At 51.1% G+C, this 24,525-nt stretch overlaps 1 protein-coding gene and 1 pseudogene across 1 annotated transcript in view; one reads left to right on the plus strand and one right to left on the minus strand.

Annotated features, from left to right (window-relative positions):
* Positions 1 to 24,525, minus strand: part of CSMD2 (CUB and Sushi multiple domains 2) — a 597,382-nt gene that overhangs the window by 298,854 nt on the left and 274,003 nt on the right. The window contains exon 6 of the mRNA XM_066375796.1: positions 10,901 to 11,013. Within this exon, the coding sequence (XP_066231893.1) occupies positions 10,901 to 11,013 (113 nt within the window). The remainder of the gene's footprint in view (positions 1 to 10,900; positions 11,014 to 24,525) is intronic.
* On the plus strand, positions 1,723 to 1,839 carry LOC136401806 (small nucleolar RNA U3; annotated as a pseudogene).

A 24,525-nucleotide genomic window follows, 5' to 3' on the forward strand; every position in this document is an offset into this window, starting at 1 on the left:
ATGCCCTGGAACCTTCGATGGCCAGGGAACACTTCAAGATTAGCAAAGGTGTTAATCCAGGGGAAACAGGAACGGTGTGATGGTGCCTGTTGATGCTGTAACTAAGAACTTAGGAAGCGGCCTAATAAACCCATGGTAACCCCTGAAGAGATTGCTCATTTTGCCACAGCTTCTGCAAATGGGGACAGAGAAATCAGCAACATCATTTGTGATGGAATCACAAAGGTTTGAAGAGTGTGTTCTCACAACACAGGACAGAAAAACACAGAATGATGAATTAGGAATTAAAGGCACAGAATACGACTATAATTCTATGCACCCCCTCCCCCCCCACTCACCAAGCTGAATAATCCTTATAACCTGTTCAGAAATGGGAATGAATTCTGGGATATTTATGATTTCCAGTGTCCAGTCCACTGTACCCACTCTTGAAACTACCAAGGCCCAGTGAAAGTCCCTGATCGTCACTGCTGAAGATGCTCTCAGTATACTCATTTTGAAAAGGATAAAGGTGGGGGCTTTCTGGTTACCGCAGCCCAAGCTCAAGGTTCTGGTGTCACAGAAAGAGCCACCAAAGCTGGTACTACTCATGATGTATACAGGGTTTGGAACGGAGAGCTGGCTCTAAATCTTTAAGGCAGTGCTATACGGAGCGCGCCTGCGCTTTTTGCCACCTGTTCTTTCTCCAGGGCGCTGTGAGCTTCCCCCTACCCCCTCTCCCTCCCCTACCCAACCCCCAAGTTCCAAGGGCTCATCTCTTGCTGTAACTGTTTCCTGAGCCCATTTCTTCTATGGATCACTTTTTCTACCTCTGAGACTTTCTAAATAAACTTCCTTTTATATAATAATAATAATAATAATAATAATAATAAATCTTTAAGATGTTTCACTTCACGACTCAGAAAAAGTTAGAGGGGTTACGGTGACCCAAGATGATGCCACGTTCTTGCAAGGAAAAGGTGACAAGATCCAAGTTGAGAAACATGTTAAAAAGAAAAAAACCATTGAGCAGTTAGAACATTACAATTGACGGTGAGAAAAAAAGATATAACAGATAATTGAACATCTGGTGAAACTTCAGATAGAGCCATTGTGCTGGACAAATGACGTGGGAGAGAATGAAAAGAAGTCAAAGACAGCGCTGAATGCCACGAGAGCTGCTGCTGAAGAGGCCTCGTCCGGCTGCTTCGCTTTTGTGCGGTCCAGGCTTGAATTCGCTGCTCTAGCTAATGAAGAGCAAAACGTTGGCATAGAAGTCCTTAAAAGATCATCCCACATTCTGGCAATGACCACTACTAAAAAGACAGGTGTTGAAGGATTATTGATAGCGAAGGAATTTATGCAACCTGACTAGGTGATGGTACAGTGGATAGAGTGTAGGTTTGGGATGCTGAGGTCACAAGTTCGAAACCCCAAGGTTGCTGGTTTGAGCAAGGGCTGACCAGCTTGAGCGTGGGGTTGCTGGCTTGAGTGTGGGATCATAGACATGACCCCGTGGTCGCTGACTTGAAGCCCAAGGTCACTGGCTTGATTGAGCAAGGGGTCACTGGCTTGGCTGGAGCCCCCCAGTCAAGGCACATATGAGAAAACAAACAATGAACAACTAAGGTGCCAAAAGTACGAGTTGATGTGTCTCAATTCTCTCCCTTCTAGTCTGTCTGTCCCTAAATGTTCTTTTCTCTGTCTATCTCTGTCTCTCTCACTAAAAAAGAAAAAAAAATAAAGACTATACTTTCAGGGATCATTTCTATAGTTTGTTACTAAAAAAGAAAAAAATATATATATGCAAAGTTCCTCAAAAGCTGGTGATGCACCATGCAGCAGGATTTTCTGAATAGGGTGGAAAAAAGAATCGTCAACCCAGCTTCAGTTGTAAAAAGTACCCCATTGGATGCTGCTGGTGTGACTTCTTGGTTAACCACAGCAAAACTTATAGCTATGGGAATTTCTAAAGAAGAGAAGAACTCTGGCAGGGTAAATGGGAGGCAGAGTGGAGCGGGGGGCGCTCTAATTTCTAGAATAGTGCTTTGCCATTATTAATGGACTATGCAGGGGTCTTCACAAACAACTTCCAAGAAGTCAACTGGAGAAAAGGACTGGAAGAAAGATGTTTCAGGGAACCACTGTGGCCAGCCGTCACTGGTTTCAGTTGCCTTTGCGATAATGCTCTCTCCCCCTGAACCATCCTGTCTCCTCTTCTCCTTTTGGCCACTTCTTGTTGGTCAAGGCCTCACTCAAAGGTTATCTGCTCTCAGACCCTGGTGGGTTGGCTCAGTGGTAGACCGTCGGCCTGGCATGTGGAAGTCCTGGGTTCAATTCCCAGCCAGGGCACACAGGAGAAGTGCCCATCTGCTTCTCTACCCCTCCCCCTCTCCTTCATCTCTGTCTCTCTCTTCCCCTCCCACAGCCGAGGCTCCAGTGGAGCAAAGTTGGCCTGGGCACTGAGGATGGCTCCATGGTCTCTGCCTTAGGTGCTAGAATGGCTCCGGTTGCAGTGGAGCAACACCCCAGATAGGCCAAGCATCGCCCCTGCTGGACATACCGGGTGGATCCTGGTTGGACGCATGCGGGACTCTGTCTGTCTGCTGCCCCCTGCTTCTCGCTTCGGTGGTGGTGGGGGGAGATTATCTGCTCTCTGTGGCTGTCTGTACATCTCAGGAAGAAGTCAGTGCCCATTCAAGACTGCATTCAGGCCACTGAAACCCTTAATGCACTGCAATGTCATGTCTTGTTCTACCCATTTGTCCCATGAGCTCCTATGTCTGTATCCTGTGCCTGACACAAAGCCAGGAACATAGAAAGTTTCTGATAATAGTCTGATGACCAAATGGATGAATGACCAACTTTTAAGAGAATATGTGCTTTGAATTCATTTCTTGGCAAAAGGAATGGGTTCTACTCCCTGGTGAGCTGAGGAGTGCCACATTCTCTGTTCGTGCCTACTTTTCAGTTCAGCCTCGCTCTTGATTGAATTCAGAAGCCTGGCTTTGCGGGCTCCTGAGCCAGGCAGCAACAATCCTGCAGTGTGTACAAAGGTCCCTGGAGATCCAGAACCTGGAAATGAGGCGGGCAAGAGTTTGGCACTTCAGCAGGCCATGAGAAGAGGACAAAAGAGTCAGAGCTTGGACCACAAGATGCCTGAGGCACTTTCTGCTCTGCTTCGAGAGAGCAGATCAGTCACCAGCAAAAACGCAACATGTTCAAGTGAAAAAGAGAAGTTTCTGCTCGCTATTAAAACAGCCTCAAGCATCTCAGCAAATGCAAACTTTTCAAATAGAAAAGTTTACTCTGCAGACACTTGGGTGTACAGGACTCCAGAAAGCCAAGGAGCCAGTGGCTCTCACTGGGGACCATCTTCCCTCTCCTGGTCACCAGCGTTGAGTTGACAAGAGAGGCAGCAGGACCAGGCTGAGATTGGGCTGAAAGGAAGGATGTGCACTGGACGATGGTCATCAGATCCAAGGGGCAGACAAAGGGATCGCTTCCGAGGAGGAGCCAGAGCCGCCAGCTCACTCTCATTGCCTGTGGTTCCCCCGTACAACAGGGAATCAAGGTGACGGGTGGGGTACGAGGCTTCAAGGTCCCTTTTCCTGAGCATCTTCCGCATCCCATATGTGGAAGGTGGGATATGTGAGAGGTGCTTTTTTCCCTGCCAGAGAAGTTCCTCACTAGTTGTGATCATTCGCCCCGGGGGGCATTTAAGAAAGGTTCTTCTCACTCTGATTCCATGAAGTCTTGAAGAAAACAAGAAAGCAAGGAACACTGCGGACTGGAAGTACTCCTGGAGGCAGAGGGGCTGATTACACAATCTCAGTGGTCTTCCAGAACTGGAAGGAAACTTACAGGACTTCAAGTCCCGGGATTCCCAAGGGCAGCTACAGGAACATATTTTAACACTTAGGTAAATGTCTGTTATACAACATACATCAAAGAGGAAGTTGGGGTGGAAACCTGGAGTCCTACCCACTCAGCCCCTATCGAAACAGCTGATGGGCCTGACCAGGTGGTGGCGCAGTGGATAGAGCATCAGACTGGGATGTGGAGGACCCAGGTTCAAGACCCCGAGGTCGCCAGCTTGAGCACGGGCTCATCTGGTTTGAGCAAAGCTCACCAGCTTGGACCCAAGGTCTCTGGCTCAAGCAAGGGGTCACTTGGTCTGCTGAAGGCCCACGGTCAAGGCACATATGAGAAAGCAATCAATGAACAATTGAGGTGTCGCAATGAAAAACTAATGATTGATCTCTCTTCGTTCCTGTCTGTCTGTCCCTATCTATCCCTCTCTCTGACTCTCTGTCTCTGTAAAAACAAAAAACAAACAAACAAACAAACAAACAAAAAAACTCCAGCTGCTGGGAGGACCCCTTTGGCCTCCAAGGAACCCACTTTGAAAACCCACTCTTTTGGCCCCCTCCCCTCATGTTATACACACAGGAGGACTCCTGCTCTAAGAGGAACTTGATGGCCTCAGCTTCTATTTTGCCTTGAACCTTTCATATCTCTATCTCTAGCCCAAATCCTTCTTCCCTGAGCTCCAAATTGGCAGAATGGCCAACCACCTACTAGATAGTCCCCTAACCCCTGATATCCCAATACTATCCAAGCATCAATGTGTCCCAAGCAATATCCATCCCCTACCTGCCTCTGCCAAGACCATCCTGATTAATAATAAGATACATTTTTACTCACTTACTCAAGCCAGAAACCCAAGATTCATCCCTGACTCCTCCACCTCCTTCCCCCATCCCCTCTCACTCTCAGACCTAACTACTATAGTTATGAGTCCAATGTGGTGTTCCATGGGAAGGTCTCATCTGGTCTGTCTTCTCTCTGTCTCTACTGCTTTAGCCTAAACCCTGGTTCTCGTCACCTTCTAATAATCAAAGACTCCTCGCTGCCTCCCTACACTCATTTTCATTCTATAGCAATTAAAGAGCTCTGTAAAATGACATGTGATCCCATGTCCCCTCTTATTAAAAACTTCTGATCACCTCTCACCACCCACGGGATCGAGCCTCGGTTTACTGCTGTTTTCCCCAACATGACCCCTACCTGACGTTCTGGCCTTGGGCCTCGCTACCTCTCACTGCTTATCTCCACTCTAGACCGCAGTCTTTGTTCTCCCTCAGGAAATGTTTTCTGTGAAAGGCCTGGGAGTAAATACAGGAGGCTGCGGGTCATCCATGGCAGTCGCAAACCACTCAGCTCTGCGCATCGTGCTAAAGCGGCCACAGACAACTCGTAAATCAGTGGGCGAAGCTGCATTCCAATAAACCCTTATTTGTGGTCACTGAAATGTAAATTTTCCACAGTTTTCTTGTGTCATGAAATCTTTTCCCTTTGATACCTTTTCCTCCAAGTGTTTAGAAATGGAAAATTCATTCTGAGCTGGAGGACCAGGCAGACAGGCAGAGGGCCGGATCTGGCCTGCGGGCTGCGGTTTGCCCATCTCTGCTCTAGAGACACATAAATATTTGTGGTCCTTTAGACCGAACACTGTCTTGCCTTCGCTCTACCTCACATGCTTCTTTCCCCTGTCTGCCTAGCATCATTTTCAGACCCATGTTGAAGTCATTGCCACTTTTTTTTTTTTTTTTTGGTGGCTTTTCTTAAGGGCCTCCAGCAAAACTAATTGCCCCTTTCTCTCTAGTCCTAGTCCTTGATGGGGCTTCAATAACAGCTCTTCTCATGCTGGACAGAAGTTACAGATCTGTGTCTGTCCCTCTCTTTACTTAACCCGTCCTGCTTGAGAGCAGATATCGGTCTGGCTGTGTTCATCTTTCTATGCTGTTGCAGGGTAGTGTCACACAGAAAATGCTTCTTAAAATATATATGCTCACCAGCCTTCTGATAGCCACCAAGAGGCAGAGCCAGACTAGAACTCAGACCCTAGGCTACCTTGCGGCATTAGTCAAAATTATGTGGGCTCTGGCCGGTTGGCTCAGCGGTAGAGTGTTGGTCCAATGTGTGAAAGTCCCAGGTTTGATTCCTGGTCAGGGCACACAGGAGAAGCACCCATCTGCTTCTCCACCCCTCCCCCTCTCCTTCCTCTCTGTCTCTTTCTTCCCCTTCCGCAGCCGAGGCTACAATGGAACGAAGTTGGTCCTGGCTCTGAGGATGGCTCCATGGCCTCTGCCTCAGGCTCTAGAATGGCTCCAGTCACAAGGAAGCAACGCCCCAGATGGGCAGAGCATCGCCCCCTGGTGGGCATGCTGGGTGGATCCCGGTCAGGCACATGCAGGAGTCTGTCAGCCTCCCTGCTTCTCACTTTGGAAAAATACAAAAAAAAAAAAAAAATTGTATGTGGCCACAGACAATCTTGAATTCTGACCGTGCCGAGACAAGAATTGAACGTGCTCTGTTGTAGGTTATTCATGAATTTAATTTATTTTTTGTTTCTCTGGGATAATATCCTCATCAATACAACGAGAAGTTGGTAATTATTAGCTCAGAAGCGCCATAAATCACTGCGATGCTAACGCCCTACAGCTGAGCGCAGGTGAAGCCGACCCTGCATGGTGATTCCCCAGGCCCGCTCTTCAGGCCTCTCTGTCCCGCCCTGTTTCCCCAGAGGCCAACCTCCGTGGACGACTAGAGAACACGGGAGCCCACTGGTAGAGTGGGTGAGACTCCCAGGCCACAGAGCAGGGCATGTGTGCCCTTATTCCTGGCTTCCTGTTGGGTCGGCAGGGAGAAGACACAGCATATATAAGGGAGGGAGGAGGGAGCTATCTGACTGCTAGTTTCAGGGGCTTCCTCCTACACTGTGGGTTGGCCAGGGTCAGGCTCCCCAGTTCTGCCAAGCGGCCCCTTTTCAATGGCTCCAGCGCTCACTATTCCCGCCCCTGGTCCTATCGCTAGTCAAGGCATCTCTGCTGTTTGGTCCCTGGGGCCCTCCTCACCCCATGGATTCCTTCAATCCACCCTGACCTCAATAGTTGGCCCCTTCACTAACTTTCTGTTTCAGCAGCCAGGCAGTATGCCCTCTGCCTCTTGCTAGACCTCTGAGTAAAACCTATCTTTGCCACCCTTTCGGACTGGATCTGCCAGCAGGACAGCTTAGACTGGTCTTCAGTAGTTCCAAAGTGTTCATTCCTCTAGAGAAGTGGTTCTCAGTCAGGAGTGATTTTGCACTCAGGAGACATCTGGCAATGTCTGTAGACTTTCCAGTTGTCATGATTGGGTGTGTGTGTATGTGTGTGTGTATGTGTATGTGTATGTGTGTGTGGGGGGGGGGGGGGATGCCACTGGCATCTAGCTCCTAGAGGGCAGAGACCAGGGATGCCACTAAACATCCTCCAATGCAAGGACAGTCCCCAAACAGAATTATCCAGGCCATAAGGTCAACAGTGCTGAAGTTGTGAAACCCCGCCTGATGGATCCCCCAACTGGATTACTAAATGTTTAGTGTATACCCTTTCACTATGCACACGCAGCCTGGAAAAATCCTAGGAAAAGAAAGTCCCGAGGAGAATCATTTATTGCCACAATCAGCACACACCTTGGGACAGAAGCACACCGGATTGAGATGAATGCTGCCGGCTGGGGTTTAAATCATAGGACCCACACACTATTGATGACCTTGAGCCAGCCACATACTCTCTCTGCCCCTCTCACCCCTCCCCTATAAGATGGGGCTGACGGTAGTACCTACTTCATGCAGTTGCTATTATGATCAAATGAAGCAATAACAGTGCAGCGCCTGACACCGAGGAAGAAGGCCCCTCATAAACACGGACACTCCAGTGTGCGCGCCCCATCCAGGGCTGCACTGGGGACGACAGAGAGAGGGCGAGGCAGGGCTGGCTCTGGGAGGTTCATACGTGAAACAGGTTTTCAGGCTGCAGGTTGCTCCCTGCTACAGATTTCTGGAATTCTTTTAGAGGTTGCAACATTAAAAATTGGAAAAGAAAATTTCAGGGTGCCTCACGTTTAATCAGGGTAAATACCACTCGGTGACATTTTGCTTTCAGTTCTACAGATCTATGTGTGTACTGGGTTGTGATGGAAAATGTATGATTTTTTTTGCAGAACGGTGAGATTAACAAAACAAAGTTTAAAAGCTCACAGTCAAATAGGAAAGGTAAGATACTCGGAGCACCGCAGGAGAAGGGCCTGTGATTCTGCAGCAAAGTCACAGGGGCCTGCGAGGCCGAGCTTCGCCACTTAGCGGCGGCGTGGCCCGTGTGTGTTGGGCTAGTCACAGGGCCTCTCGGAGCCTCAGCTTCCTCATCTGGAAAACGGGAGTTAAGAACACATTTGCCGGCCCTGGCCGGTTGGCTCTGTGGTAGAGCGTCGGCCTGGCGTGCAGGAGTCCTGGGTTCGATTTCCGGCCAGGGCACACAGGAGAAGCGCCCATCTGCTTCTCCACCCCTCCCCCTCTCCTTCCTCTCTGTCTCTCTTTTCCTCTCCCGCAGCCGAGGCTCCGTTGGAGCAGAGTTGGCCTGGGTGCTGGGGATGGCTCCTTGGCCTCTGCCTCAGGTGCTAGAATGGCTCTGGTTGCAACAGAGCGACGCCCCGGATGGGCAGAGCATCGCCCCCTGGTGGGCGTGCCGGATGGATCCTGGTTGGGCGCATGCGGGAGTCTGTCTGACTGCCTCTCCGTTTCTGGCTTCGGAAAAATACAAAAAAAAAACAAACAAAAAAAAAACACACATTTGCCACCATGCCGTGGGGAAACCCAAACGGGGCAAGGCACACCTAGCGCCTCATGCAGGGCCTGGCGCACAGGAGGTGTGCAATCCGTGCACTCCTGACCTTCCAGAGCCTTCCTGGTCTGGGTTCTCACTGCCTACTGTCTGGCATCAAACCTAAACCTATGACCAAGACAAGTGGGTCCTCAGAAAACTGAAACATGAGAAACACCCACACCTATCGAATCAGGTGTAGTGACAGCACTCACGCCCGCCTTCCTGTTTCGGAAACCGCAGGGAAAACGTGTCAGCAGGTGCCACACACCCACGGCCTGGGCAGTGGGCGTTTTCTCCAGGGGTGTCTAGGAGCGAGGCTCTGTGAAGCTCATCAGAACAGGTGGGTTTCATGTTTATTTTTTCAATATTTCAAAGGTGGCCTGCTACCCAAGGCTGAGGCAACGAGGCCATGCATAAAAGGTTCAGCATTCCAAGGGAATGCGTCTGCCCCCGGCGGGCTGGTACTCCAGCTCCGGCCAGAGGGCCTGGCCCAGGGGCCTGTGGGGGGCTTGGCCTCACCAGCGTCATCTCTGGGTGGGCGATGTGTGGGCCCAGCCTCTGTATCTCCAAGGTGGGACTGGGAGGGACAAGATGGGGCTGTCCCTGGGAATCTGTGGCTCCCTGCTCAGCACCCCTGGGCGGGGCGGGCACTCAGCTCACTTTCACTCTTCTGTGAGGCCAGGCTGTCTTCCGTGTATGCGAGCTGACTTGCCTCTCCTGCTCCCCCAGTCCCTCAGTCCGTCCCTCAGTCCCTCAGCCAGTCCCTCAGAACCTCAGTCAGTCCCTCAGTCCATCCCTCAGTCTGTCCCTCAGTCCCACAGTCCATCCCTCAGTCCCTCAGTCCGTCCCTCAGTCCCTCAGCCAGTCCCTCAGTCCGTTCCTCAGTCAGTCCGACCCTCACTCACAAGTGAACCTACTCCTCTTTTGATTCCCCAGAGCCTCGTACAGGGCCTGGTATTTTATTTTTATTTTATTTTATTTTTTTGTATTTTTCTGAAGCTGGAAACAGGGAGAGACAGTCAGACAGACTCCCGCATGCGCCCGACCAGGATCCACCCGGCACGCCCACCAGGGGCGACGCTCTGCCCACCAGGGGGCGATGCTCTGCCCCTCCGGGGCGTCGCCATGTTGCGACCAGAGCCACTCTAGCGCCTGGGGCAGAGGCCAAGGAGCCATCCCCAGCGCCCAGGCCATCTTTGCTCCAATGGAGCCTTGGCTGCGGGAGGGGAAGAGAGAGACAGAGAGGAAGGAGGGGGTGGGGGTGGAGAAGCAAATGGGCACTTCTCCTGTGTGCCCTGGCCAGGAATCGAACCCGGGTCCCCCACACTCCAGGCCGACGCTCTACCGCTGAGCCAACCGGCCAGGGCCCAGGGCCTGGTATTTTATAGGTGTGCGATCCAAGTTCATTATTGAATCAATTAGAACCAACATCAGTTTGTAATTGGTAACAGAGGTTTAATGAGCAAGTGGTGAAGCGGACCATCAGGTTTATCTGTAAACGGTGTGTATATCGCATATACTCAAGGCTGGAAAGGAATGTTGTCGGGTCACGGCGAACTCCCCGTGTTGGGGTTGGCCCACCCCTTTCTACAGCTGGCGCTCTGTAATTGGAGCGGAAATCTGCTTGCCTGCCATTTCCACCTGCCATTCCAGGTCTGCGCTCGGGCCACTGGGCAGCTCCTCACAGAGTCGAGCCTCTGAGTGACTGTGCTCCCTAACGTGATCCTGTCTACGGTTTGTAATGCATCGTGTTCTACACCAAATGGGAGAGAGTGCAATGTGGCTGTCCTCCGCTTTATCCTGGCCAGGCAGCTAACCTCTGAGGAGGGTGAGCCCCAGCCTCAAAAGGCAGTTCAGATGGCCGTGGGAAACTGGCCTAACCTCTCTGTGCATCAGTTTCCTTGTCCATAGCACGGAAATGGCGACAGTATTTACTCTGGGTAATGACGAGGGTTAAATAGGATAATGCTTATCAACTGCCCAACATGATGTGAACTGTTAGGATTAGCCTGGCCTGCAGAGGGGCAGCTTGGCCCACCACCAAGGCAGATGTACAGATGCAGATATGCCGCTCTCTGGGTCTGCAAACAACCACAGGACATGGGGGGTGGGGCAGGTATGCCCCTGAAGCCGCACCAGGCCCAGTTTGGGGCAGGAGGAGTTTCTCCCAGGTGTCACCTCTGCCGCCCACCGGGGAGCCCCGGACCACCTACCCTGGTACTGGGCGCTGAAGCCACGCTGCCGGTGGTTGCCATCCGAGGTGAAGTGCAGCCGCAGCCAGTTCTTGCTGCTGATGACAGGGGCTGGGAGGCTGGCTCCTGTGAACCTGCGGGGACAGGAAGGGGGCCGGTCAGGGACCGCGGATGGTTGGGACAGGGGAGTGGGCACCCAGGAGTGTCCCTGCTTCCCAGGCGTGCTCGGGCCTGTGCCTGAGCCTGGAGCAGGGACAGCAGCGGGGCCAAGCACCCTCTCAGTCGCCTGGGGTCTGAGAGGCTTGAGGTATTGCCATCAGGGGCCCCTCCCCTGCGGGATTTCCCTGAGGTGTCTCAGAGGAAGGTGTGGGTCCTTCAGGTCTAAAGCAGAGGTCCAGCCCTCCCAGCATAGCCCCACCCCCACCCCAGCAGATGCCCAGGAGAGATCCAGACCACCCCCCGTACAAGGTCCAGAGCCTATGCTGAGGACCAATGTCCAGCTGTCTGGCAGAGGTTCAGTGCCTTATTCCCAGGCAGGGGTTCAACTGCCCCTAGCAAGCCCCCTGGGGTTAGTTGGGAGAAAGGCATTGGGCAACCACTGTAGGCACTGTGGCCCTTCCCAGGTGTGACCCCACTGTGGGGTCACTCCTCAGGCCCAGGGTCTCCTCTGCTTCTCTCCCAGTCCCTCTGGTCTGCCCTTCTTCCCTTAAGTTAGCTCCTCTGGGTTTTAGTCAATCCAGCTCAGCAGGTGGGACACCAGGATATCTCCCACTGTCACTGTCACCGTCACTGGCCACTGCCCCAGCCTCCTGACCAATGGCCATCCTGAGCCAGCTTCCCGGTCAGTCAGCTCTCTGCTCCTAGAGTTACTCCGGGCACAGGAACCTTCCCTGGCTCTTCAGCGTCTACACAGGACTGGCCTTCCCAACCTTCCATCCGGTCCTCTGATTGCAGACTTCTGCTCAACTTGGGCTCTCCACAACATGGGGCCTCAGATCCGACACCCGTCCTCGCTCTGCGGATTCCCCTGCTCCCCAGAAAGCCCCTCCATCTCTTTTCCTCTCCCCTACGGCCTCCTAGCTGGCCAGATGCACAGTGTCTTCCCCCCATTCCTCCCTGCACACAAATCAAGCGAATGTCCCAGTGCTTGCCCTCGACACCACCGCCCACTCCTGTCTGCTCCCGCTCCCTGGACACTGCGCACCTCTCCTGCGCATCCCGTGTTCTCCTTCTCTCTGTCTTTGCCTTTTCTGCCTGGACTCTACCCTCCTGTAACCCTCACCCCCACACCACCCACGTCACCAAGAGACAACTTTGGGAAGCCCTCAGACACCCTGCCCCCAGGAAAGCATGTCTCCCTCTCCGTGGCTTTGAAACCACAGATCCGGCTTCCACCACTAACAAACACCCAATGTGACCTAAGTCTGGTGACTTAACTTCTCTGAGAATGAGAATAGTAACACCAGTCCCCCAAACAGTTTGTGGGAATAAGTGAGAGACCTTATGGGTAAAGAACCTAGCCTAGTACCTGACATGTATTCGCTCAGTCAGTATAACTGTCCTGCTCCTCCTCTGTGGTGCCACAGTGTTGCATTCAAATCCGAATCCATTCATCTAGGTGTGTGTCTCACTAAGATAACTCCTCAGAGAGGGCAGTGTAGCTGTGTGGTAAAGAACCTTGCGCTCTGGGGGGGATCAGCGGTGTGATTCCACAAAAATTACACAGGCCCTCTGTGCCTTTATCTATAAAATGAGGATAATAACTATTGGGTAAAAACGTGCGTTTAGGTTTGCTTGCTTAAGCCCTGTCCGTGTTGTGGCCTGTGAAAGGCTGCAGGTGCTTGCCCTCAGGGCAGCAGATTGCATTACAGATTGCCTTCCTCTGGTTGGGAGGGGTCTTTGTTTGTGATTGTTTGCTGGAGAAGGTGTTATTTCCCCCAGCCTGCTCTTCTGGGAGTGCAGAAGGGGCTAGAGAGAGCTGAGGGTCTTGGAGGCCCTGCTGAGGCTGTGAGGGCCTATGATGAGTCCTGCAAAGTCTGGAGTGCTGAGGGGCTTGGGAGCCCTAAGAGAGAGAGGGAAGCAGTCTTCCCTGCTTGTTTGCTCGTTTGCTGTTAAGAGACTTTAATAAACGGAATGGCCCACCATTTTTTTGGCTCCACAGTTCCTTTACCGTCTACCCAAATCCAATATGAACCTGCACTGTGACAGCCTCTGCTCCCCCCCATCCCCCGCCTTAGAGGAGGGGAGAAGGGAGAGGGTCTGGAGGAGCCAACAGAAGAGGTCCAGCATGGTAGGTCTCCATAAATACCTATGAAACAAAAGAGCCAACTACGAGCTTTGCAACCTGCAACACTGAGTTTTTACTATAATGAAAATGCTAACACACTAAAACTTCGGGAATATAACCCACATATTGTTATGGTAAGAGCTATTATAGAAACCAATTACTGTATTTCACCAGATCCCATTTAAAATAGTTTATTACGGGCTGAGTCATTTAAGTTTTCTAAGGAGCCACAAACAGTATTGTGGGTTGTGTTTTTTTTTTCCCCAGGCCAAATCCAATTCTATCTCAATGACAAAGCTTAGAGGCTATTTACATAAGGGAAGTAAAAAAGAGCAGCGAGAAATTACCTGAATAATTCAAAACCAAAAGCTGTTTATTGCAAAATGGAATGAAGGGAGGGTGCTGGGGGTCCCAAGAGCAGGACGGGAGCAAGGATGAAGATTCTAACCAGAAGTCAGCTCCCTCCTGGAGGTTTCCCTAGCCTGGGATCTGCTCTGGCGCCCCCTAACTGTAGAGCCTAGCAAAGCCCTAAGGGTCATTTCCGACTTAACTATTTCTCCCACACTGTGACCTGCTGCTAGGAATCCTGCTCACTGTAAATTCCCAAGGCTTAACTTTTCAGGGCCCTGAATTGTTCAAGCATCTTTGCTCTGTTCTGCTCCTTGCACATAAATGTTGCACACTTGAGAGTTTTCTTGGCATCTGTGAAGGAACTGGGGGGCTTCCCATGTTGGAGGCATCACAACAGATTTTGCCGTAGAGGTGGTGTCATGCCTTACCCAAAACCCTTCAATAAAGAGCGCTGACATGTGAAACTATGTGGACGACTCCCAAGAGCATCGTGCGGGGGTAGAAAAGAGCACGTACTGTATGATTCCATTTGTGTCAAACTCCGGAAGAGACTAATCAACGGTGAGGGAAAGCAGCTTGCGGTGGCCAGAGCCGGGCCGAGAGTTACAGGTGGGGAAATCTTTCACATTGGGAACAAGACGGTAGTTATATGGGATGTACATATTGGACCAAGCTCAGAGAATTGTGCATTTAAAACGGCTAATCTTATTTTAGGTACATTGTACCTTAACAGAGCTAAGTAAAAACAAATCCTCAGAGTAAAAGATTTTACTATGGCTGCCTGACCTGAGGTGGTACAGTGGAGAAAGCGTCGATCTGGAACACTGAGGTCGCCGGTTCAAAACCCTGGGCTTGCCTGGTCAAGGCATATATGGGAGTCGATGCTTCCTGTTCCCCCCTTCTCACTCTCTTTTGTCTCTCTCTAAATGAGTAAGTAAATTAAAAAAAAAATAAACTAAAAAAAAAAAAAGATTTTAGTATGGCCAACAGGCCTTAAAGAAGGCAGTGTGCCTTCCCTGCCCTGTCTCTTCTTCTCCTCTTCTCTTCATTCTTTATGCCCAGCCGCATGGTCTCCTTGCTGTTCAAAACTGGCCAGACCTGCTCCTGCCTCAGGGCCTTTGCACTTGACGTTCCCTCTGCCTGCTACTTGGCTCTTTGCCCAGACCTCCACCTGGCTCACCCCCCACACTTCCTTAAAGCCTTTGATCAAATGTCACTGTCTCAGTGAAGCCTTCCTGGTCTGACTCCCACTGAGCCTGCCCCTCGGAGCATTCATGCGCGCATGCGTGCACAACACACATACCATTTTCCAAATAGAAGACCTTATGGGAACTGGTGGATACACTGCTTTGTGTGTGTGTGTGCTTTTCTGCTCTTGCATTTGCTTTTTAGGCCCTTTCCTATTGTACCACCTGGCTGCACAGAGAGGTTAGGTAACCTGCTCAAGATCACACAGTTATTAATTGGCAGAGGTGAGATTCAAACCTAGGCCATCACACTCACAGCCTAGGTACTCAGCCACTGCATTCTCCTGACACATCCATGCAGGCATGAAGGAAGGCAGTAGAACAGTTTAGGATGGATTCCATTCTGTTCCCGTTGTTTCCCACCCTCCTCCCAACCAGGATCCTCTTTAATTTTGCTCCATCTTAGAACCATAATTAAAGGAGAGAAATACAAAGACAGATTCTCCCCTTCAAACCTTTCTGTCCACATTAATTTCACTATGGGGGGCCTGGGGAATTCTCAGTTCACCCAGGAAATTGCTATAGCGGTACCACATAAAATGTATTTAAGCAATTACACTCAATTTTTTTTTCCTTTTTGGTAAATTGACTTCCGTTAAATGGGGCTTCATTAATGGAATCTGGCTTGGGGAGGATTAAAAGAAAATCACTCCCTTTAATGCATGTAGTTGATTATGGGAAAAGTGGCTTTGAGTTCCTCTGCAGAACGCTCTAACCTCTTCTATGGCTAACAGGAGAGCTCACAGCAGTCTTTTTGAAAAGCATTTCTTCTTAAGAAGCTTCTCCTACGATGTAGTGTGCAGATGATGTTTTGTTGAGATGCACACTTGAAACCCGTATGGTTTTGCAAAGCAATGTAACCCCAATAAATTCAATAAGAAATTAAATGAATAGAAAAAGAAGCTTCTCCTACAGTCCGGATGTTGGGGTGCTGAGAGCCACCTCCACAAGCTGTCAGCAGTGACTCTGCTGCCTAATTGTAAGCTGAGGGGGAGGAGTGTTAGGAGATCTTGGTTTAAATCTCAGCGTTCCTGAAAACTGACATCCTCAGAACATTCATTCACTTACTCACCAAGCATAGATTGTATACAAGGCACTGTATTTGCCAGTGGGTGCCACTCCCACTGTGGCTCCCTAGATATGGGGGGTCCCTTCTGGGCCTGTAACCTCCAATACTCAGCTGCAACGTCCCTGTCTCTCTGCAGCCTCCACTCTCGGTCAATAGCATCTGACTTCTGGACTCCCAGAGCCCCTCCTGTGGGCGTTATCGCTTAACTCATTCAGGTGCCCTGCCTGAATCTGAGTCAGACTTGGAGCTTCTCTGTCTCCCAGGGCCAAGCATACACCAGCTCCTTGTCCCTGAGGCTGGCCAGGGAGAACATGAAATGCAGGAGGTATTTCCCTCCCTATCCTCACTCCCAAGCCCTCTCTCCTTCCTACCTGCCTACTGCGCTCCTCCCTGGAGGATGGAGAGGACACCATGATGCAACCAGGGAAACCCTTCTGGAAATGTCCTGGGCATGGCCAGAGGGCCCCAAGGCCCTGGTTGGAGGCCGACACCAGCATCCTGCTACCCGAGCTACCTCTCCTCCCTGAAGTGAGCTTTATTGACTCAGCCCTGACTCCCTTTTCACCACAAATGAGTTCCATATTCATTGTCATCGAGCCAAACTCCTAGGACTCTTGTTATGTCAGGATAAATGCTTGTCCCAAGACAAACCCATGATGGCACATATTTCTCAAGAACTGGGTGAGTCCCTGGGAGGAAAGCAAGCCTGTTTTGAATATGGGGCTGCCAGGGTTTCCCGATCTCCAGCCTTAGTTTTGGAAAGAGGCCTTTTGGTTTCCCAAGGCTCTTGCTCCCAGAAGTGCCTGCTCCACATGTGCACAGAGCTCCTAGACCTGAGGCAGTCTATAAAGACTCAACTCCCGACTACCTGCTTATATGTGTTTGGGGTTGTTTACTCTGCTCTGAACAAACCAAAGCGTCCCCCAATCATTCCTGCTCCTAGTGCTCCCTGTCCCCCTAATCGTCATCATCCTCCTAGTCACCCAACCCAGGCATCACCCCTCCTGCCCTCAGCCTCTTGCCAGCCATGGCCAAGTCTCCTCCACCTCATCACACCTTGTCCTCTCTCACCTGGATTCCAGCAACAGCCTTCTGTTCTGTCCTGCACCTCCCCTCCTTCTTGCACACTCTGTGAGAGACATGATCAAGTCCTGGCCTTGCTGGGTGTCCAGCAGCGAAGGCCCCCTGGCTCCAGGATCATGTTCAACCTTTTTAACGCCCTCCCTCTCCAAGGACACTCACGTCAACTCCAGCTGCTTTCCTGACTCCGTGCCTTTGCATATACTCCTCTCTCTACCTGGAATGCCCATTCCCGTTGCCTCACCTGACTACCTGGGAAAATATCACTGGTCCCATAAAACTAACCAAACGTCTCCATTCTCCACCTCTCCCTGCCCGCCCCCCACAGGAGGAGCCGTTCCCTCCACTGTGTCCCCTTGGCCCCATGGACAGCCCCTGCCATTGTACTGGGCACATCAAATCATAGTCATCGTCTGACTTGCCCAGCCCTGTGTAGAAGGTGAGCTCTGTAAGAGCAGGGACAGGACCGTCTTTCTCCCGGTATGTCCAGCAGCACAGCACAGGGCGCAGGGCCTCGCACCCAGAACAAGGGGCTGGCTGACTACAGCATGCTGGCCGCTTGAACGGAAAGTTTTACCGGATCAAGAACATGCTCACTGGTTTGCACATTGTCTGCTTCCATGCTACAATGGCAGACTTGAGTAGTTGTGACAGAAACTGTAACCCACAAAGCCAAAAATATTTATTTTGCCCTTTATGGAAAGATTTTACTGACATTTACCATAGAAGTTTTTCTCATGATGTAGTTGGTTGGTAAAAAAAAAAAAAATTCTTTTTCCAAGTAGAAAATAATAAAAGAATGCATACATAGCTTAAACATTATAATGATAATTAAACATTATCATTATAATATAAAATACTGAAATGTACATTTATTTACCAATCCATTTAATGCAGGGCCAAGGCTCATCCTCTGCGTTGCCTGTCTTACACAAACTACACCCATAATGCACCATTCACCGTTTCTGATTTTGCTACAGCTCATCCAGTCAAATACTTATTGAACACCTGCGGTATGCCAGACATTGTGCCAGGCACCAGGGATGCGGCGAACAGGACAGACCTGGTCCCTGTCCCTACGGAACTGACTCGGGGTGCAGCTGCCTCACTCACACCTAATACTTAGGAAGCAATTCTTTCCAGAGCTTCCCCTTCATGGAGCTACTCCAAAGCATTCAATTTAGTTTCCATAGATGCAACTATATTTCCTTTCACACTCATATTTCATCAGTTTATGTGATGTTTAATTTAAATCACATAATTACAATAACAAGTATAACTGGCACCAAGAAAGCTGGCAACAAACCCATCTGATTCTCAGAAAGAGTAAGACTCAGCTGGTGGGAGCAGGGAGTGCTCAGGCACTGAGGGTGGGGGTGGGAGACGGCCCACAGGCAGCTGGGCCGGTGCCCAGGGCATGGTCAGGAAGCTCTATCAAGGCATAGGAGTGCCCGCTAGTTTGGGGAGCTGCTCCGGTGGGGCTGGTTAAGTGCACAGATGCTTTGGAATGAATGAAGGAATGAGTGAATAAACGAACAAATAGCATTCTCTTGCTTTCAATAGTGGGGCAACTTTTCTAATTTACGGTCAGGAGAGAGGAAACCAGCTGCCCTTAAAGTCTCACTTGAGAATGCCCTTCCGAGGCTTGTAGGTCCAACGCCCAGCTGTGTATGAATCCCAACTATAGCATTTTTGACAAATGGTCAGTCAAGATCTGTTTTGAATGTCTCCAAGAATCAAGAACTCCTCTCCTGGTCGAACCCTCCCCGTCCACTTTGAGCCACACCCACCCTTTTTCTAGTTACTTCCTGCTCATTCTTCGCATGTCATCTTACGGCCATTGGCTCCAAGAGGCTGGCTTCTTCCATGTACCTCTGGATGCCCTTTCTCTGCCATCATGCTTGGCTCACCAAGGGGTCTGAGGGTTCAGGGGTCTGCCTCACCCACAAAATGTGAGCACCCTGAAGACAGCAGCTGCTCTTTCTTGGTCAGTTCTTTTCTTAATTGCTTGCAGAGTGCCTGATTCAAAGAAAGGGCTCAGTGAACATTGCTCACTGGAAGGAGGAACACTTGAATGGTGAACTTGCTGGTGGAAGCAGAGGGCATCTGAGGGGGAAAGCAGAAGGGGAGGCAGGCAGGCAGGCCAGCAGGCGAGCAGGCGAGCAGGTGAGCATAGACGCAGTAGGCAGGGCCTCGAAGGTCACGCCAGTATCATCTGGGTTTCCCATGAAGACACGCTGCCTCACCCCCTTGGTCCCTCAGCCCTCGCTGTGCTCCTCACTCGCGTGGTTGCTGCTGGTACCTTTTAGGGGGGGGACTCTTCTCATGTTGACATATCCCCAGTACGGCACTAGTGGGGCTTGGTAATCACTGTGAGCAAATGTTCTTTCTTTCCCAGCAGCAACTCGATAAACTCAGCAAATTGTCAGGGCTCTTCCCTGCGCAGCTAATTGTTAGCTCCAGGGAACCCACGCCAACTACATCGGGTAAATGCGTTTCCCTCTAGATGCACTGCACCCTGGAGGCCCGTGTCTGAGCCTGGGTGCGCAGAGGGACAGAGCTGCTGGCTGTGGTGTGTCAGGTGGGACGAAGTGTCCTCACTGAGGTCCTGGGAATGTCACACTGAGGAGTGGCTTGGGGCGTCAGTTCCCTCCGTTCCCAGCTCAGCCGCTCACCCAACTCGGTGAGAGGCTGTGACCATGATGCTGAAGCGAACAGAATGGGTTGTGTCTGGTGCCAGGTGCCAGGCTCTGGATGAGGAGGCTGGTGGTGGATCTCCAAAAAACCTTTCAGGGGACGCCCAACTCTCTCGTCCTCTATCTCCAGGGATAAATCAGGTACACTCTTTCCTGAGTACTAGAAGCCTTACATACAAGATTATTCTCCCTCTGCCTCAACCCACAGTTCCTGAAAGCCTTAGGACACAGCTGATTGGACCAGGGTGGGGGCACGTGACCCAAGCTGGGCCAATCAGCAATGGGACTGTGCACTTGCTTTATGACAAGAAGGCCCCACAGGCCCAGAGGAGGTTTGCAAAAAGAGTGTCCCAGCATCATGTCTTTCACTTCTGTTACTGCCTCCCCTTTTCATTCTTCTGTGATATTCTGCGTCTTGTACACCTGCCCTCCTCCAGGCCTGCTCCAGTCTCACTGGGACAGAACCTAAGTGCAGCCTCGGCCCTGACCAGCTGCTGGGCTCTCAGCCACCCACTCCCTGTGCCCGAGTCTCTGTTACTACAGGTTAGACCTGAGCTCCAGCCTGGAGACCTGGTGGTCCCCAACCCTAAGACATTAAAGCCTACCTCCATCAGGCTCGGCCCAGGCACAGGGTGCCGCCTTAGGAGCCTGGTGACGCAGGCACACTTAATCTCTGCACGACCTTCCCCGCTTCCTGGCTCAGGTTTCTATCTATTGTGAAGATGTCACAGGTCCATTACCTGTCTTGTTCCCCTTCATACAGGCAGTAGGTTTATGAAGGTTGAGGGGGAAGGGCTGGGTCTCTGGAATCAGAGGGTTCTGTACTTGAATCTGGGCTCCATGATTTACTACTTGTGCCATAGCTTCTCTGAGTCTCAGTTTCTCCTTCTGTGCAGAACAGTGCCCTCGTGTATATAAGCGTGTCCAGAACTGTGCCTGACGCATAGTAGGTGCCTCACAAATGTGACCTATTTCCCTCCTTGCTTAGGTCTGAGAAGAAAGGGGGTGACATCTTGTCAGGGCCTTGTCCCTGCTCTCCAGAGCATACAGGGAGTAAGCATACCCGAGTGCAGCCTGGCTGAGGTTTCCCTGGGGAGGTAAGGACAACTGCCTTATCATCCCTGAGATATTTCAGCCCCTCCATGCTCCAGCTAATGGGAGGCTCACTCTCTCTGCCAGGGCTCATCCCCTCTAGTGACAGGTCAGGGTGGGGTGAAAAGACAGGGCACTCTTTCTCACCCAGAGTAGCTGGTATCCTTGACAGTCACCTTCCCTCTCTCCCTCATATGGACTCGGCCTGGCTTCCACCAGCTCCTGCTTACTCAGCCTTGCCCATCTTCTTCTTGTCACTGTCAACATGACTTAGAGAAGGGACCTGCCCTCTTCCAGGGAGGGCAGCAATGCATGCCTCACAGAGGCCTCCAGAGACTGCATTTGGATAATACTTCTCACCCAGAGGTAATGTTCGCAGATGGCTTAGCGAAGAGCCTCCCACTCCAGCCTCTGCCTGCCATTTGACTGCCATTCAGAGTTTGAGCACCATCGATGCTCCCTCTCTCCCTCCAGAGAGCAGCTAGGCAGCCTCGCCTGAGAACTGGCAGCTCAGAAGCCCTGGCAGAGGGAGTGAGCCTCCTGTTAGCTGGAGCATGGAGGGGCTGAAACATCTCGGGGACGATAAGGTCAGTGTGCAAAGTGTCTGAGAGTCGGGCGGAGCAGACTCTGATCCTGCCTCCACATCCATGGCTCTGTGACCTGGGGGAGGTTGCTTCACCTCTCTGAACCTCTCTTTCCCCAGTGTGACTGTGACTATTAAAGATAATGCACCCATGCTCACAAACTCGTACTAAGGTTTTAAGACCTAGTAGCCACCATTCTTGGTCATGGAATGTCTCAAGGGAGACTCAGGAGCTAAGGGAATCATCTTCACTGAATAGAAAGCACTTTGAGGTAGAGATAAGCACATGGGCCCCGGAAAGAGCCTGTCTGGCTTCAAGTCTCAGATCTAAACTTAACAGCTGTCTCACTTTGGGCAAGTAACTGATTTGCTTTGGGCTTCCATTTCCCCCATCAATTCAAAAAGGATAACAATGGCACCCATGACATAGAGCTGCTGGCGGCTTCAGTGAGACAGTGGCTATAAGAAGTCTCAGTACAGTGCCTGGCACATGGCCAATGCTCAGAAAGCATTTGCTATTATTATTGAGAACCCACAATGTACCAGTGTTGTACACCCACTATCTTTAATAAACTATGGAACAAACTGTCATAAACCAGGTCCAGCCATTAATATGTTAGAGCAAAAACAAGGAAGGGGATGGGAAGGAGAGAAGTGACAAGTGGGGACCGGGGGGGGGGGGGGGGGGGGGGGGCAGGGGTAAGGAGCGCCCCGCCCTCTTCCATCACTCTCCCCTGTACATCAGGGCTAATATCTTCCATGTTGGGTTCCAGGGGCAGAAATCCAGATCAAATCAGCCGGGATTGGGAAGAAATTATTGGTTGCTATAGCCAAACTGTAGGAAGAGCAGAGCTGTGGCTGGGAAGAGAGAACCAGGGACACAGATGCCACAGGCCCTCTCTCAGGACCTCACCTCTGCTGTGCTCCGTCTGCTGGCCTCTCCTACTGTCAATATCGCCAATGGCATCTGCTCTAGGCTGGGGCCATGCCCACCCTAGCAGCTCCCTGATCCACCCTCTCACCTTCACCCCCCGAGAGAAGAGGGTTTCTTCCCTTGGTTCCAATCTATAAAAGGTTACAAGAAACCTCTGACTAGTCTGGCTGGGACATGTGCCTGCTTCTGGGACCAAAGGACTGAGCCCTACTAGAACCCTGTGACGGGTTTAAGGACAGTTCTTCAAGAGAAGGAATGTGCTCAAAAGAAGGGAGGGATGCTCAGCAGACACAATAAAGCCGTTCGCTGTGGCTGGAAGAGGCCAGGGGATGGGCTGAATGATCAGGGGCCACTCTTCCCACTCTGCGGTGTGAGGGCGTGGCCTTGTCAGGGACTGGGCGAGGTACCCGCAGTCCCTGGGGGGTTATCTCCCCACCGCCGGTCTTGTCTTAGGTCTCCTCTTCTCCCTTTTTGCTGCATCCTGCCAGAGGTAAGCAGGCATGCCTGGACCCCAGCATGCTGATTTCATGTCGTGCCTGAACATCTGTCCCATTTCCTGTCCAGCTGTCCACTGTCCATCGGGCTGGGTGCTGACACCTCAGCCAGCTTCGGTCAGCTTCTGACCTTAGGAGTGGACTCGGCTCCAGGTATACCTGTGGAGGCTGGTGTGGTTCAGTGGGCCACCCGGGTCAGTCTACCTGCTGGCCTCGGGACATCCTATAAACTGGGCATAATTTGACCAGGTCCATCTGGAATGAGGATCAATCCAGGTGAGGAGAGTCTTCCCTGAGTCCCTGCGGTGTTGAGGTTTAGACCCTATATTCTCCTTCTGCCTGCCTTCTTCCTGCCATAAGTACTTGGCCTTGTTCCTTCCTGGCTGCCTCCTTTCCCTGACCCCAGCCAGGGGAGTTCCTAGACTACCAGTAGAGGCTGAACACACAGCCTTGGGAGCCACACCAACCTGAATCTGAGCCCTGTCTCTGCCACTCACACCACTGTGTGGCCTTAGACGAGTTAAGCTCTCTCTCCAGGCTTCCAAAGATGATAAAGCATTATCATCATTTTAATTACAATATCCTTGTCACATCTGATTTAGTCACAGTGTGCTTGGCATAAGGTCAGACCAAAGAGCCTAAGACTGGTTGTTTATGACCCGATCTTCCCCACTCATGTGGCTTCCAGGACATTTCAGATGCCTCTTTCTAGTACCACCTTTCTTTTGAAGATGTATCTGTCCCTTAAACACTGCTTGCTTATCACTGATCATCAAAACAAAATATCAGAACTGCTCCAGGAATTCACAGATATTTATTGAGGGTGTGTGTGTGTGTGTGTATACATGTGTGTAAATGAGTAGTGAATGAGTGAGAGAACAGAAGGAATATATAAATGAATTCACTGGTAAGCAAATGATTGGATTAGTGACATAATGAGTCAGCGAGGAAGTAAAGAAGTATGTGTAAAATTGAGTAGACTGTGCTCCCTGGCCCCTCAACTAATCCAATAAGCCAGGGTGTAAAATTTTTTTATCTTTATTAACACAAGCAGGGATTAAGATTAGCACAGGAAACGTCACAGACCACCTGTTGGATGAGAAAGATAATGTGTTCGCTATCTGTGGCCGCTTTAACAAATCATTACACGTTCTGTGTGGTCAGACATCCAAAATGGGTACCACTAAGCCAAGGTCAAAGTGGGCGGGGCTGTGCTCCCTCTGGAGGCGGGAGGGGAGGGGAAAATCCATGGGTTTACCTCTCCCAGCCTCTAGGGGCAGCCTCCTTTCTGGGCTTGTGGTCTTTTCATCGTCACAGCCAGCAGCGCCACACCTTCAAATCTCTTTCAGACCGTCCCCCTGCATCTGTCATCACTTCTCCATCTTTAACCCTGATGCTCCCACTTCCTCTGGTAAGGACCCCTGAGACTGCATCCGGCCCACCTGGATAATCCAGGATAATCTTCCCATCTCAAAATCCTTCACCTAATCACCTCTGCTAAATGCCTTATGCCGTGGAAGGCAACATACTCGCAGACTTCGGGGCTTAGGACGTGGACGTCTTTGTGGAGGCATTATGCTCCGTACCTCGGAGCCTCTGCTCAGGGGGCAAGTGCAGCCGCTGACCCCCGCCCCAGAGGAGGAGCAGGAGCAGCAGGAGGGGACAGAGGAGGAACAGAGCGTTCATTCCATGCCCGGGCCAGGTCCTTCTGCTCTTGTTGCTGTGGCCTGAGCCCTGGGGTTTCTAAAAGCTTCTGAGGGGGTTCCAGCATGCCCCCAAATTTGAGAAATACGGTAACAGAAGATATGCTAAA

This window comes from Saccopteryx leptura, chromosome 3, assembly GCF_036850995.1.
Source record: "Saccopteryx leptura isolate mSacLep1 chromosome 3, mSacLep1_pri_phased_curated, whole genome shotgun sequence".
Taxonomy (NCBI): domain Eukaryota; kingdom Metazoa; phylum Chordata; class Mammalia; order Chiroptera; family Emballonuridae; genus Saccopteryx; species Saccopteryx leptura.